This window comes from Rattus rattus, chromosome 5 (genome assembly GCF_011064425.1).
Source record: "Rattus rattus isolate New Zealand chromosome 5, Rrattus_CSIRO_v1, whole genome shotgun sequence".
Lineage (NCBI taxonomy): Eukaryota > Metazoa > Chordata > Mammalia > Rodentia > Muridae > Rattus > Rattus rattus.
Window position 1 is genome coordinate 1,186,010 of NC_046158.1, and position 17,283 is coordinate 1,203,292.

Consider the following 17,283-nt stretch of genomic DNA (forward strand, 5'->3'; position numbering starts at 1 on the left):
TGAGTGAGTGAGTGAATAAATAAATAAATAAATAAATAAATAAATAAATAAATAGTCTTGTTCCTCCTGTGTTTAGAGCACCACCAAAATGGTGCCTCTACCTCCTGAGTGTGCCACCACACCTGGCTTATATCCACTTCTCTAAACATAAAGTTGGGGCCCTGTGGTTGAACATATGCTTAGCACGTGTGTGTACGAAACCCTGGGTTCACCCTCTAAGAACTCGGTGGGGCATGACCCAGCATCTCCAGGACACTTAACCCAGTGCCTCCCGGAAAGCCCACCCTCATTATATCAACCATCTCGGAGCACAGCTCACATCCCCCACAGTGAAATCAGAACTTGAGCACAAAGTTTCTGACCTCAACCTACAGCAGAGGTTGTGTTTTCTGAAGGAGGCTTCACAGATGTTGTCTCTAACGTGGCCAGGGTGGCAGCTCAGTGACAGAGCGCCTCTCCATCACACAGGAGGCCCAGAGTCTATCCTCAGGAAAAAACCACTCCTCCCACCCCTACACGCCTATCAACAAACAGACAAAAACAGAATTCATTCATGCAGATGCTAAGCTGAAATGTGTTTCAGCAGACCAAGCTCACCTAGAGCTCCTTGCAGGCTGCCTTGAACCTCTCTGAAATGCTCAGTAAACAGACTTAATCTAAAGATCCAAACCAAGTCAGACACCATGATCAATTTGCCAAAACCATAATACAGACATTGTAAGCCTGGCATGTCCCTCCCTCCAAACTGTCAAAAATCTTAACTAAGTACAGACCTCTCAACCCAATGCTCTAAAATATATTAGCCTCAAAATATTTTTTATAAATTATTGGCTAACTACAGAACCAAAATTAAAAATACTTTCATTTAGGAAAAGTGCTAAGAAATTAGACTGACTAGAAGCAGCAGCTCCAGTGTGCAGGTTGCACACCAGACATGTCTGCTTTACTGCTGTGAGAGCCCAGCTCCGCACCCGAAACAAACCCTCTCTTCAAAGCCCACACAGCAGCGTCCTGAGGACAACTGCACAGCCACTGGTCTCTTGAGGAAATACATAATTAAGTAGTTTTTTAGCATATTTAATTAGACCCCAAACTCTTCCTGTCCCCTTCTCTCCCCGATTCTCTTCTCTACCATTTGCCCAGGAGACCTAAGCTACTCAGTTAATTATGTAAATAAGGCAGGCACTATTCCCAAAGAGAGCATCATGAATATTTGTAAAAAGAAAACAAAGCACCGTATATGTTTTAGTGGCTTTAAAAATTCCTTGCAAATACATATATATTTATATACAGGTAATTATACAAGACATTTATTTATTTACATATTCATATACAGTATTAAATACAAGAAAAACCCTTATATTTGAGGAAAAACATGTAGTCCCAATAACAAGGTGATGAATCGTTAAGACAGAATACTCATTTCATTTCTTAAATATGAGCTGAATAAAATAAAATAACTCTAAGTTACAACGGTAACAACAATTCAGTACGGAGGTCAGATGATTTATGGGAAGGATCAGTCTGGAAAGATTAAAGCCGACTTGTACAGAAAGGCTTTATCATCCAGGGTTGACATCACCTCAGCTCTGGAGGCAGCCATGGCGCTGTTAGCAGACTACAATCCCATTATTATGTAATCACGAAATGCTAATTTGATCTTTTTGAGGTGTTATTTGAATAGTCATTTTAATTTCTAGGTTACAAAAAGGCTTGACTCAAGTATAATTCTCTATTAATCACTGAGATGCCACTGACGATCATATTGACGCCTCTCCCAAAGATAAAGACTGATTTAATATGTACAGTACAATATCCTTCAAATATTAGCCACCTTCATCACACACCTGCCAAATGCATCAATACTGAATAATGGATGAGCAAGGGTTAATTGTGTCTTAGTAATTGTATCTGTAATGTATGGGTAATATACAGCAGGCATTGTAAGATAGACCTATCAATATACAAACCCTTCTCAATCAACGCTCACTCTCTGCGGACCACCGAAAGGCCCATGATGACAAAGCACTGGGCAACTTAAACACAAACACACGTCTAACAAACATCCCAGTGAGACTGGGGAGACTTCTCCTGGACTTGAGAAGGCAGTGCTCACAACTCTGACAAATGCAAACCTGGCTAATAGGAAGTGGGGTCCTGGAATGCATTGTTAATGTAAAGTCTGACTGGCTGGTTGGCATGAAATCACACATTATTTATTCTACCTATTCTTCATCATCAAACAATGAAACCGTATCAGCTATGGGAGCTCTTCTGTCCCAGCTCAGAAGAGCTTCTCATCCATCTAAAATGCATCCTAGGCAGTGCAGCTAGAGACATTCCAGGATCCAGGAGAAACTTCCTTCCTTTTCCTACTTTCCATATCCCTGGGTAGCCGGGGTGAACTAAATACAAGCTCAGAGCAATGCAACCTAAAAGGACTGGAGTGCTCTTGGGTGTTTTCTGGGTGAGCTCTGGGGCACCTGAGGGCCTGTGTGTTACTTATGTGCTGTGCTTCTAGTTCCAGTTCTCCACCCTCAGACAGCAACAGCCTTACTGCTGATGGCCATGTGCTGAGTCCCACCTAAGGAAGATGGTAAAATGTTTCAGAGAAAAAGATCTCTGCTCAAAGATAATAACTAACAGAATTAGTAAGTGAGAAAGAAAAATGTAGACATGAGCAAAGCCCTGCTGTTTATTAATTGCAATGGTGTTGAAATGAGAAAAATCACATACAACCCCTCCAGACAGCAAGCTATCACTCAATACCCCACACCACTGCCAGGCAGCACACACGGTGGCAATAAATTAAAAAAATCAACTGTCTCTTAAAAAGGGTCCAACTCAGCTCAGAACTGAGGCTCAGCACATCACCAGGCTCCTCCTAAAACAGTGGCCATTTTCTAGAAGGAAAATAAACATACTTTAATTTTATAACACTAAACTATTACTAAAAATAGGAGGGAAAAATAAAAGTCACCATCCCTGGCAATATTCAGCAGGAACCCCCAACAGTGAAAGACCAAAATGCATGGCTGGAATCCATAAGGAAAGCCCTGACAGTTTCTGCAGCTGTGGACAGTGGACAGAACAATGCAGGCCACCCCAGACCCACTGCCAAGGCTGTTCCAGCACAGCTCTTCATCCTACCCAGCCCAAACTCTCAAGGACATGGAGACGAAACAGGTAAATAAATAGGCACATACAGCCCATCCTTTGTTTCTACCCGTGGGGGGGGGCCCATTTTTTATTTTTTTTATGGTTTTAGAGACAAGAGCTTGTGCCGTAGCTCACCACCTTCAAACCTCTTTGGCATCTGAGTGTTAGAGCTCCAGGTATGCACCATCACATTCAGCTTTACATTCATTACAATATATTATACTGCATGTATGCAGAATACGCATCTTGGAAAACTAAAGTAGTCCTGGACTCTAAGTGGAGAGAAGCAAAAACTGAGGGCGTGTGCAGACTTACACATCAACCTTCTAAATATTACTGCGGAAACAATGAGCCCACACTCTTACCTTTTTACATCTATGGTCTTAAAACTGTGGTGTTTTATAATACTGAAGCAGTCTTGAAACCTAAATCTAATAATAATAATAACAACAACAATAATGGCAACAACAACTCCCTCAGTCTTAAAGGGATGAGGAAGCCTTTTTACTTTTGAACTTACCTTGCCATCGAACTTGGAGTACTCATTAAAGGGGTTATTCAGCTGCAGAGGGCACTGTTCCAGGCGCACAGACAATATGGACTGCTTGCCCGAACTTGGAGGTTTCTCTTTGAGGGATTTTTTTTCAAACAGTGACTTTAACTCCTGGGCTGCAATAGAAAAGGATAAAAACATCATCGGTCACTATGTACATCAGACAGTTTGTCCACCTTCCTAAAGTCCTCCTCTGCATCTTAAAGAGAGCATGTGGAGAGATGGGTTGGGGTTCATGTATACAGAAATCCTGGAATGCACTTCGGGGGCTGTGCACAGCAGGGGCAGCGAGCCCCCAGGCCTGGACTGTGACTGAGAAGGGCAGAGTCCTGAAGGAAAGCAGCTTTCCTAAGAAGAGTGTTCACAGTGGGGGCCTCCAGGCTTCAGCAGAAGCCACTGCTGTGTGACACTGAACACTTCACCCCACCTCTCCGGTGTGTCAATCCAGAAAACCTAGATCTTTAACATTTCAATGGCACCCAGCATAAAATCTTGAGGACAAAAACAGACAAGGAAAAGGAGAAACAAAGATGTAGCCCTCCTTTGTGCAGCTTACTGACCCTTCACAACAAGCCTGTGAGATGGGCTGTAGTACTGCCAATTATGTCGACGCGGAGGCCAGCTCTGCGAGTTCTGGTCAGGCCAGAATCATGCAGCTAGAGCTAACCCCAGAGCTGAGCTCTACACCAATGGAGATGCTAAAGAACACATCACAAACTCAATAAAACTTGCTGCCTGATTGAAGAGATTCAAATTAAATTCCATCAAACCAAAGTTTTCAGCTCTTATTCATCACTGAATCAAGACAGCTCCACAATCTTCATGACGATAATTTAGCTCTATAAATTCACCTAACCATCCACCAAGGTAACCAGTGTGACCAGTGCAGTAACAAGGCAGTATCAAGGTAGGTACATGAGAACCAGAACACTTTCCATTTCATAAATATTAAACTATCTACACTTCACCTTTTATATAACTCCATCTCAGATTTTTAAATCTGAAATAACAGCTTCAATACTAGTTAATGATTAAGCAATGTCAAATTAAATCAAAGGAAAACAATGGAACTCTGCATTAGTTACTTTACAACTTTTTTATCTTGGTATGGAACATTTTATTTCTCCATAAAACACTCAGTTTAGCTTGTGGGAAATAACTTTATTTCCAGAATTGTATATTTTCTTCCCACATATCCTGCTTTGAATTAGTAAATGATATTGTAATCCATTTCACTACAAGTAAAATATTACAAAATATTTACAAGAAAATATTAAAAATAATTCAAACATGAAAGTCAAGATGAAATAAACTTTTTTCCTCCAGAATTCTCTACTCTAGAGCCCCACAGCACATGAGTCAAGTAACTAAGACCTCGCTGTCAGAATTCCCAAAATGGAGAGGGGAAAAGAGGGAGGAGTTGGTGGTGTCAAAGGAACGGGGTTAGCAGGAGTGCTTCACAGCCTGGTCTGTTATAAAGAAACACCTTGTCCTTTGGGGGGATGAGGGTTCCGCAACTGGACTTGGAGAACACTGGACAGTGCACCTAGCTCTGGAGTTTAATGAGAGCCTCTTGCTCCACAAACCAGCACTCTGGACAGAAGCCTATCCTGGCATGAGAATCTGTCACAGCAGCCCTTCCACCTCTCAGAAATGCTTCCTAAACAACTTAATAACTTTTTAGAACTCCACCAGCTTATCAAAGGCTGGCAAGGCGAATTCCTCAACTGAGTCTCTAGAGTTGTACAATGAGCCAGATGACAAAGTGGTGCCCCCTCCACAAGGGACAGGTTCCAAGGCCCCAGGGAGTACCAATCCCTGCAAATGCACTCACATTGCCACTTCCAGCCAAAACCAAACCATAAAATCGCACAAGCTAGCGTCATCATAATCAACTCAGCTTGTGCCAGTCCTTCCCTCCACTCAACACCAAAACTTCCAGGCAGAATTCTGTGAATGTGTTTCAAGTGGTTAGGTGATGCGTGGCCACGGTGTCTTTCCTACACACATACTGATGATAAAACTTTAACTTACAAAATGGAAACTGCAAACAATTACTGTCACTGTCCTAACGTATCCACAGCATCCTGTAGTAGGTTATTTCAATCAAAACTGTGATTGGGGTCAGGGCTGGCAGATCATTCTTTTTAAACACACACTGCCTAAATCTGGATTCTGGGCATATAAACAAACACACAATCTATCTGTGCTGGTCTTACTAGAATGGCCTCCATAAACTACTATGTTTGAATGCTTGGTTCTCATCCTTGCTGAAGGATGTGTGTCACTGGGGGTGGGTCTTAAGTCTTCAAAAGCCCACATCATTCCTAGTGTCTGTCTGTCTATTCATCCCTCTTCTTCCCGTGTTCCCCTCCCCCTCTTCCACCTGCTGTCTGGTTCATGATATAACATTCTAAGCTACTGCTCCAGCACCATGCCTGACAGCTTCCTACCGTGGTGGTCACAGACTAATCCTCTGAAACTATGAGAGCGCTCCCAAGTAAGTGTTTTCTTTTGAAGTTTCCTCTCCTTAGTCAAGGTACCTCTTCACAGCAATAGAGCAGTGACTAAGATACCATCAGATACACATCTGAAGAACTTATTGCAGGAGGATTAAGGTGGTGTTTTCTTTTTTTTTTCTTTTTTTTTTAAAGATTTATTTATTCATTTATTATAGATAATTACACTGTAGCTGTCTTCAGATACACCAGAAGAGGGCATCAGATCTCTTTACAGATGGTTGTGAGCCACTATGTGGTTGCTGAGAATTGAACTCAGGACCTCTGGAAGAGCAGTCGGGTGCTCTTAACCACTGAGCCATCTCTCCAGCCCCTAAGGTGGTGTTTTCAATGTTACAATTAACTTGCTACATGTAATCTGTATATAACAGTTTTATAGCCACATTTGAGGAAGGAAAGGTCCAGTATTAACAGTGCTAAGTGTTCTGTCCTCTTGAGCTTAAGAAATAGGTTCCTAGTGACTCCACAGAGAAACAGGCAGAGTAACTCCCCGAGCGTGTTTTCAGGAGGGTTATGATGTATTAGCTCTTTCCATTCAGACCAATTTTCACTCCAGCTTGCCGTCTCCTTCCAGCTCTGTGTGTCCTGGGGAAACGGAGATGACCAAGGAGAAGTCTTGGTGCTCTCGCCTGCACCATGGAAGAGCCTCTCTCTTAGCCCAGTTCTCCTGTAAGCTCCTGCTCCTGGTGCTGAGCAGAGGTCCCAGTCCTGACCTCTTTCTTCTACTTTCCATTAGTTCCAGCAGCACATACAGTACTACTGCTCATTAGAGAAAAAGCCCAAGCCCTTTCGTCTAGTTACTGGACCATTTTTCTGCTGCTCAAAGCCACTCACTGCCTATATTCCTGCTGTCTTGTCCTTCTCGACACTCAATCCCAATCACCAAACACTGCAGTCACACCACTCCACCAAGTTAACTTTCATGAGATTACACAAAGCGAAAACACACACACAAACAACACCTTTCTTTGGACTTTCCTCAGTTCCCCTGCCGTCTGACATGGCTGGTAGCCCTTTCCTCTAAATCACTGTTCTCACTGGCTTTCCCAGGACTCTACTCCATGTGACTTGTGCTCTCCCACAGGCCAGCACTCCTCAGCACATTGTAGATTCCCCCTTGGCTCCCTGTGTCACTGGAATTCTCCAAAGTTTGCCTTTGGCCTCTTCTTTCTCCATCTACGTTTCCGTCCTAAGTGACCTCTATTAGCCTAGTATTTAAATACCATGTACAGGAAGTGAAACTAAACTGCAGTGATGTAAACCACAACAATGTTCGCCTCTGAGGAAGGAGAACTTTGAGGAGCAACAGAACCCCTCTACATATGATTGTGGTGTTGATCATAGGTAAACATATTTGTTAAATCATCAAACTGTCACACACACACACACACACACACACACACACACACATTTATATCTGATGCTGTCACTTGTGAGTCAGTGACCATGACCATTCCTTTCCCAACTTAATTCCTCTACAGCCGTCCCCTTCTCCAGTGGCAATTCAACTCCACAATGCCCCAAGCTTGGAAGCTGCATGACTCTTCTCTCTTACATCTTGTACTCCACCCATCAACAGATCCTAGAAAGATATCCAAACTCCTATAGCTACCAAATTAAAAGTATAGTCTCTTCAACCTAAAGAAAAGTGAAACAGAAGAGACTACATACAACAAGGAGTTGGTAGTTTTTAATTTTTAAAGAGAGGAATTATCATGTAATAATTTGGCTATACATTTTCTAACAGAAAATTTTCTATCCAGAATCAAAAATTTCAACAGAAGGAAAAAGACACATGAGCATAAAATCAAAACAACTAATGTCTGGGCAGCAACGGTAGGGGCAATGCCTGTGGGGAGAGGATGAGGGATTCCAGAGCAGCCTGGGCTACAAGCAAGATAGGGAGATCTTGCCAGAAGCAAACAAAACAATATGACCTCTGCAGCCAGAGGTCTACAAGTCAGTTCAGCCCTGATTTCCGTACTTGTGCCTCGCCAATAAACCATAAGGAAGAGGAGTCTGGAAACAGCACCAGCACTCGGGCTGCCGTCAGAGGCCCTGCTGTCATTAAAACAGACCAAAGATGCTCTCAGGAAACTGCTGGCTCTGATTGGGGGAGAAATAGTAGCTAAGAAGGATTAACGACAGGATTGTAAGACAAAGGCACAACTATTATGAAGGGATTCATTACACAGGCTAGCCTGTGCTAAATAAATAGCAAAGCCCAGTCTCTAAACAAACAAACAAACAAACAAACCTTAGATTCAAATCTGAAGAAAGCAAAATAAAACACTGTGAGATAACCAGAGAAACATTACACTAGATGTTTGATATTAAAGAAAGTTTGTATGTAACAGACAAGGAAAATTAAATTCTTTCAATTATTAATTATATCTGAAAAAGCAAGTTCTTTATAAAGAAAATTAAAAGGCTGCTTTCTATAGTTTATTTATAAACAAGTACGAAGACGAAAGTTATAAGGAACTTGCTATTTACAGAGGAAATATAAACTCCAGAAATAACTCTAATAAGACATGTTACAAGTAGAGAGTATCTGCTGGGTGATGGCGATACAATCCTTTAATCCCAGCACCCATGAGGCAGAGGTAGGTGGATCTCTTAGTTCAAGCTAAGCCTGGTCTACAGTGTGAGTTCTAGGACAGCTGGGGCTTCAGAGAGAAACCCTGTCTGGAAAACCAAAAAGTGGAGACTCTACAGACATTACAAAATGATACACTTATCAACTATTTGTGCACACAAATGATCATGTGGTCAGCTTAAAAATACATTCACCTGTACACACAAAATGTGGCGTCAATGCACAACAATCTCAACAGTGGTTCCCGGGGAGACTACTGGCTTACGATTTCCCAGATTCCTCTCTCGCCTTTCAGTGACAACTCTTGACAATGCAGGCTGCGGAGGACACTATGTCCATATCTGTCTCTGAAGTCTGAGTCACAGGACACTCAGGTGGTCTTACTCTAATGTCATGTGGATTTGTGTCACCATCCAAGAATGCTTTAATCCCTCTAAGAAAGGCCACACTGGGGCCAGTCAGAGGTTCAGAGGATAAGGCTGACAAACCTATTGACCTTAGTTTGTCCCTAGGCAAGAAACAACTCCTTAGTTTTCTTCTGGCCTTCATGCAAACACCATAGCATATGTGTAGACACACGCACGCACTAAATCAGTGGGAAGAAGAGCATTCTGGGGGAGCTCATGATAGTTACACTGACTCTTCTAATAAGGAATGAAACAAAAGGCAGATGAAGACTTTCCACAGCAGGAAAGGGACCTGCTGCACAGACAGCCGAGGTGCTCAGCTCACGCTATGTTATTTATTTATATATTTAAGATTTGAAAGTAGAAGCAAATGAAGGGCAGCCTACGAATGAGAGCGAAGCTATCTCTTGTCTTCATTAAGAGGAGATTCACAGCAACCACACCAAAATACACAGGACCTTGAAAGAAACAATGTGAGTGAATGACACGGTTTCAGGTCATGTTAAACACAATGGAGAGAGGTGTAACAGAGGCAGCCCAGTCAGATCTTTAAAATATCAAAAGGAAAGCTAGGGCCTGAGAAATGACTCAGCAGATAAAGTGCCTGCCAAACAAATTCAAGGACCAAAGCTAAAAGCTTTTAATCCCAGTGTGACATAGCAGAAGTGGGCAGGAGATCCCAGTATGGATGAAAAGCTCCTGCTTCCATATATAACATGGACAGTGAGTGAGGAAGGAAGGAACTTGTTGAGTCACTGTCTAGTCTCCACACACATGCACACACATACATGCAAACTCACATAAACATGACACATTAAAAAAAGAAACCACTGAAAACTGTAAGGAATCAATTAGAGAGATATATGAAAAGAAAAGGTCTATGTGTACATGTGTGTGAGTGCCAAGTCTCACCCTGTAGCCCAGGCGGACTCTAATCTTGAGATTCTTCTACTTCAGCCTCCAGAATGCTGGATGACAGGCGTGTACTGCCATACTCAGCTCAACAATGGGATTTCTGGTTCTACATAGGCCTCTTTCAGAGGAATGGGACCTAATGAAAACATTGCAGAGAAAACAAGAAGCACATACAGTGTGGTTTAGGGAGGAAAACAAAGCTGGATGGAAATCGTGGATGTGACTTTGGTGAGTTATTCGTCTTCCTATCTCACACGTGATCACAGGCAACTATCCCTTCTCCTATGTACAGAATGAAGACTATGAAGCAACGAATACAGCACCAGGAGGCCCTGCTAATCACACAGCAACCATTGATATTGCCAGCCTTAGAACTACTGGGCACCAATGGGGATAGTCAACTGAGATATATGAGGCATCCATCCGGCCAAGGCAGTATTGGGAGGTGCTGGGACAGCAAGGAGGATATTTTGGAGACATTATCTAATCACTCTAAAGTGTTTTAAGACCACTTTACTTTCAAGATTGTGTGTGTACATGTGCATGCAGAGGCCAGGGAACATGCCCAAGGTTTTTCTCTATCCCCCTCCACATCACTGTGCTGAGAATAGGTCACTCACTACAACTGGATCTCACTGGCTGGCTAGACTGGCTGGGCAGAAGTCCTCGAGATCCTCCTGCCACCGAATGCTCAGCACTGGAATTTCAGATCTGATACTGCTTATCCAACTGAGCCATCCCCACTGTAATGAAGATTTAAATTTTTTTCATCTTGCTGAAAATGAAATATTGAAAATATGTGGGCTGGAGAGATGGCTCAGTGGTTAAGAACACTGACTGCTCTTCCAGAGGTCCTGAGTTCAAATCTAAGCAACCACATGGTGGCTCACAACCATCTGTAATGGGATCTGATGCCCTCTTCTGGTGTCTGAAGACAGCAATAGTACACTCATCTACACTAAATAAATAACAATAATAAAAATGAAAATATGTAATATGGCTCTTTCTAAGCCATAAAGACGAGGCCATGTTCAATTCAAGCACTGATATTATGAAGCCCAATGGCAAGAAGCCAGACAAGTTTGAGTCAGGGCTTTCTCAGGTGCTGCTCACACAGGAGATAAACTCAGATCTCAAGGCCTAACTCTAGGAATTCAACATCACCGCAGCCAAGGAAATAAAAGTCGGTAGTGCTTAGAAAGCTATCATAACTTTTGTGCCAGTTCCTCAGTTAAAATCTTCCCAGAAAATCCAAGCTAGTTTGTGACTTGGAGAAGTGAGAGCATGTTGTCTTCACTACTCAGAAGTGGGTTCTGCCCAAGCCAGCTCAGAAAAGCCATGTGAAAATAAGCAAAAACATCCAGAGGCCACCCCTGACAGCAGTGCACGTCACCAGCCTTGAGGACTTGGTCTCTCCAAGTCAAGCTGTGGGGAAAAGGATCTGTGTGAAACTTGATGGCAGACAGCACATAAAGACTCATTTAGACAAGGCACATAAACAACATGGAGCACAAGGTCAGACCTTTGTCTGGAGTATATAGGAAGCTCAAGGGCAAGGATGCTAATTTTATAGGCCCAGAGTTTCAGTTGTAAAGAAAATGGCTAAATACATTGTTATTCATAGTAAACAAACAAACAAAACAAGATAGTAAAAATGAAGAAGAAGAAGAAGAAGAGGAGGAGGAGGAGGAGGAGGAGGAGGAGGAGGAAGAGGAGGAAGAGGAGGAGGAGGAGGAGGAAGAGGAGGAAGAGGAGGAGGAAGAGGAGGAAGAAGAAGAAGAAGAAGAAGAAGAAGAAGAAGAAGAAGAAGAAAAGAAGAAGAAGAAGAAGAAGAAGAAGAAGAAGAAGAAGAAGAAGAAATGATGATGATGATGATATGGACAGCATATATATGTGTACAATGTATGAACAGAAAACTTCAATGCTAACAATCCCAGACTGGATTTTTTGCTGAAAGAGTCAATACATGTAACCAGAAAAGGCAGTTATTATGGACACTGAAGCAAGTGAAAAGTCTAGGTTAGGGCAACACAAACAGGACCAGCACAGGAGCTCAGCTGGTAAAGATTCTGGCTGGCAGAACAAGAACCCATGTTCAATTCCCTGAACGTATACAGTAGGAGAAAATGGATTGCTGCAAGCTGACCTCTGATTCAACAAATGCGATATGACGGGTGAATGTGTGTGCAGAAACAATAAAAGAATGAATAAAGAAAGAAACAGAACTGTATGAGTGAATCCATAACCTAAACACATATTTGGAAAAGTATATACTATCCTTAGTTCCAAGAACAAGGTATCAGAATCATGCTTTTAGAAAAGGCTCTCTGCCTAGCTAACCCGAGAGCCAGCGTGAAGGGCCAACCAACAATCTATAAAGAATACACAGATTCAGAGGCCAACACATACAGACAAGGGCCAACCAACAATCTATAAAGAATACACAGATTCAGAGGCCAACACATACAGACAAGAGCACAGAGCTAAAACACACTGAGTGGTACACACTTAGAAGGAGAGATTAAAAGAAAAAAAATCCATATATAATGATATAAACTAAATACACGAATCCCAAATCATAAATAAAAGTTATGTCCATTTACCTGATTGTTTAGAATTTCTTTCTTTCCACTGAATATTTTTGCATTTGATCTGGTTTTGTCTCTCTTTGCGGAGTCGTTCTAATCTTTGAGCTTGAAAAGAAATATTATAACTATAAGTTTGTCAATGAAAGTTTACTATAAACAAAGACATAATTAACTACCTTTATATGAATAAAGATGTTTTATATTGTATATGGAGGGAGAAAGTCATAAAATTTTAAAGGTGGCACCCCTGAAAAGCAAATACCAACAAAAACATGAAAATATTCTTGATTTATAATTGAAATTAGAGGGTATAAAACATTAATAGAGATCATAAAGATAGTATTAACATGGAAGAGAATAATAAAATGTGAAAACTTCTGTGATTAATATGACATTTCATTATATAAATCATTAATAACGGTCTTAAAGGAATTTTAATGCACAAATGAACTGAAGTGAATATTACATTACAGGAATAAAATTACTGTTATGAATTACTCTACCCGTTTCAAAAATTAAAGATAAATGAACTCAGACTAGACTATTAAAGTTTTAAATATAAAATCCTTTATCTAAAAATCATGAAAATTATAAAATGTCAAAGCTATATAAATTAGCATAGCTTTTCTTCAGTGGGCTGAAACAGTTTATAGGTAGTAAAATAAATGATTTGTATCTTTGTAACATTAGTCAAATCTTAAAAAGAACAATTTTTCTTTAAAAAACTTTAAGATGTACTGAAAAGATTAAAAACTAAATTCCTTGATCACCAAATAGCCCATAGTTTCAATTAACTGCTACAACCTCATTGTTAACAAAAGAAATTTCAGGTTCAAGAGTCACCTAAAATTACACATTTATGATCAGCCTTCAACCTTCAAAAACCAGTGGCCTGGTTCTTTACGGAGAAACCACCAGTATCCATTGGCAACTGCTGCTCAAGACCACAACTGAGAAAAGTCACAACTCAGGCCTCTCTCAAAGCTTGTTTGTTCTTGCTCATTTTCAACATTCTGTTAAGGTACACACATTTGACAATTAAAAAAAAAAAAAACTAAAATAAATTTTCTTTACAAGGTGGGAAGTCATACCATTCTTTCCTTAGCACTATGGGGAAGAACACTGGAAATAATCTTGCCAGAAATTTAAACTACTTTGACAAAAGCAGTCTATTTTTGTTTGTTTGTTTGATTCTTTTTTCAAGACAAAAGTTTCTCTGTGTAGCCTTGACTGCCCTGAAACTAGCTCTGTAGACCAGGCTGACCTCAACCTCAGAGATCTGCCTGCTTCCACCTCCCAGTGCTGGGAGTAAAGGTGTGTGTCACCACAGTCACCCTGGCTTGTAAAAGCATTCTGGCATCACTATATCTAATCAAATCCACTGAGGAAAAACACATTACACTGCAATTAATAACTGTGGAAAATGCAGCCACAGTAATATCATAAAGCGATCATTGGGCTGGGCATAATCCTGGTGAAGTCCACACAGCCTAGGACAGAAGACACCATCACACTGACTTGCAAGGATGTTCCAACCACAGCACTGACTATCAATGGCTCTAAATTGTATATAAACTTGCACTCAAACCCTATTTTGATAAAAATCCCTGGGAAGTGATATTAGTTATTTTAATCGTAAGGGCAAAGTACTCTTTTTTAGGTCACAGGCACTCTATTCTGAATCTAACATCAGTGTTGTCTTTCACTGTGGGGTGTACCCAGCTCTGTCAGAGACTTCCATGTTAACATTTCACATTTGGACCAGGAAAATAAGCATTTTCAATATTGTCCAATCTCTTGCCACTCCCTTTCCTTGGGATTAAGAGGTTACTGGGACTGATGCCGTATAATGGTCTAAAATGATCCCCAAAATACCCTGTCTCTAATATATGCATGCATGTATGTATGTATGTATGTATGTATGTATGTATGTATGTGCATGTATGTGTGTGTGTGTGTGTGTGTTCTTCCTCCCTTCCCCATCTTCTGTCTCTCCCAATAAAAGCACTGACTAGACACTGCATTCTCCTTGAGAGATCACAGAAGCACTATTGGCTGGAAAGGGACAATGACAAGCTTCGAAGAGCAAGGACTAAATACACATGCCATAGTTGAGCATCTGCAAACCACTCACATTAAAGGTAGTGATCAACCTAAGAAAATAACAGTAAAGTACCAAAATGGGGACATTTCTGTTCCTCTCTCAGCCAGTGTACAAATTCCTATTACATCTCCTCTCGACCCACATTCCAGGTCCTGGGACTTTGGTGGGCTAGTCTGCTCTTGTATTGATTTTGGTGACTTATATTCCTGGGCTAGCCTGTTCCCATATTAAGAGTTCTTTATCACCCGGGATTCTTCTTCCAGGAAACTGACTTGAGACTTGGTGGCCCTAAGGTCTCAAAACAGGCCCACTTCCTTTTGTACAGGTAACTTCCACGTACACACAGCTTTCCTGTCTACTTCGGACAGCCCCACACCAGAGGCTCTTCCACTCACTCACACAGGAGAGGCTCAGCCACAATCTTCAATTCGACACAAAGACTCCCCAACAAACCTGTTCCAACATTGCCCATTATCCCTCAGCTGACTACTGATCTGAAGCTAAGAAGACACAGCTAGAAGACAGAGTTTACCTGTGTTTGAGCGTCTTCTAATACCAAAGTCCCAGCTCGAGGTAATATCAACAGACTGGGCGTATATGTAGCCCTGCGTCTCACCACTGCTTCCCTGAACTTCTGACCCACTGTCTCCAGGCACTGACGGAGGATGAGTCTTCTCTAGGTCAACGTCATGATCAATGAGAACCATCTCACACATTCCCGTGTCATCACTGGTCACATGTGACTGTCGAATATGAGCTAGAATGATAGTTGGATTGTCCAAGAAGGCCATCCTTCCTGTGGGCCAGTCTCTTTAAAAGGCTATTTTCTCCTCTTCATACTGTTTCACAGGCTCACCTACCTAGAAACATGATGCACACAGCAATATTTAAGAATCAGGCAGAAAATGGCTGAATCATTTTTCAAACAAAGTCAATGTGGTAAAATTCTACCTCAGAAAACCAACATTATCTCTGTACCCAGGAGCTTGAACAATTAAATCTAAACAGAAAGGAGATCCTTACAAGCACTAGGTAGGGCCTATGGCTCTCTTGCAAACAAATCACAGCAACACTTAGTGAGGCCATTCAAAGCAAGGAAGCACCACTGGAGCAGATGTTTTCCTTCGCTCTTCCACTACTCATGTACTGCTCATGATGCTGGGAGGGAGATGGGGGTCTGCAAGGGGCCGCAAGGTAGTTTTCAGCCACAGCTGTCAGTTTAAAGGGGCCAGAAGCTTTCTGAGCAGCTAGGGATTTTACAAAAGTTTATCATCAAAGTAATATGCTTAATAAACATTTTCTTTCTTTTAAGATGATATTGTGTTTTTAAAATAAAATGCATTAATCATAATTGCCTTGCCACAAGATTAATTTCTTATTTTAGAAACACAATTATAAGAACTGCTTCCTTGATCCTATTACAACTATATGCAATGATGTTTATTCCAGGCGCTAGTTGGAACTTTCTAAGTTGGCTGGAAATATTCAACAGAAAATAAATGCACACTGTGGCTAGGAAATAGACCCTAAAGACCGAACTAGTTTTAAATTCCTAGAACCCAGATAAAAATGAAAGTGTTGGAAGCTAGAGAAATGGCTCAGCAATTAAGAGCTCTTCCAGAAGATCTGGGTTTGATTCCCAGCACCCACATGGTTCACAAACATCTGTGACTACAATTCAAGGTGCCCTGATACGATCTGACCTCTATAGGTGCCAACCACAAATCTGGTGCACACACATATATGCAGACAAAACACTCATAAACATACAATTAAACATATCTTAAAATAAAAATCTGGGCACAGAAGCAGCATTGTCTATAACCCCGAAGCTATGGTAGAAAGACACAAGAGGATTACTGTGGCTTGCCAGCTGTAAGTCTAGCTCCAGATACAGTAGGACTATATCAAGGGAATAAGGCAGAGAGTTATACAGCAGAATAATGTCTTCATCTGGTCTCATTTACATGAGCATATGCACCTGAACACACACACACACACACTTGCACACAAACACCTAACTCTGGGTTGGGGCTATAGAAGGCTACTTGCCTAGCATTTACAAGGCCCAGCCCTGGGTTTGATTCCTGGTAGAAGGACAAGGAGAAAGAGAAGAAAGGGATAAAAGATGAAAGACTCTTGTTGTCTGTCTCTTCTAGAAAGGGAAAAGCTAATGACATAAACCATGACAGCTAGTTGATTTTTTAATTTTGCCTGGTAATGATCACTTTGCTGATGTTGTCTAGTGCAGCGGTTCTCGACCTTCCTAGTGCTGCGACCCTTTAATACAGTTCCTCATATTGCGGTGACCACCCCAACCATAAAATTATTTTTGTTGCTACTTCGTAACTATAATTTTGCTACTGTTACAAAACGTAATGTAAATATTTTTGGAGACAAAGGTTTCCCAAAGGAATCATAACCTACAGTTTGAAAACT

The 17,283-nt window shown here is 41.3% G+C and overlaps 1 protein-coding gene and 1 pseudogene across 6 annotated transcripts in view; one reads left to right on the forward strand and one right to left on the reverse strand.

Annotated features, from left to right (window-relative positions):
- Mapkap1 (MAPK associated protein 1) overlaps positions 1–17,283 on the reverse strand; it is a 205,588-nt gene that overhangs the window by 163,267 nt on the left and 25,038 nt on the right. For 3 of the 6 annotated variants that reach the window (XM_032902683.1, XM_032902682.1, XM_032902684.1), the window contains 3 exons: positions 15,377–15,704; positions 12,756–12,845; positions 3,680–3,828 (listed from right to left, as the gene is read on the reverse strand). In XM_032902683.1, coding sequence (XP_032758574.1) covers positions 3,680–3,828; positions 12,756–12,845; positions 15,377–15,635 — 498 coding nt within the window. In that variant the 5' untranslated portion in view covers positions 15,636–15,704. Of the gene's footprint in view, positions 1–3,679; positions 3,829–12,755; positions 12,846–15,376; positions 15,705–17,283 lie in introns of those variants that run through there. The other 3 variants (XM_032902685.1, XM_032902688.1, XM_032902686.1) reach the window with 3 other exon arrangements.
- LOC116901116 lies at positions 11,180–11,745 on the forward strand (annotated as a pseudogene).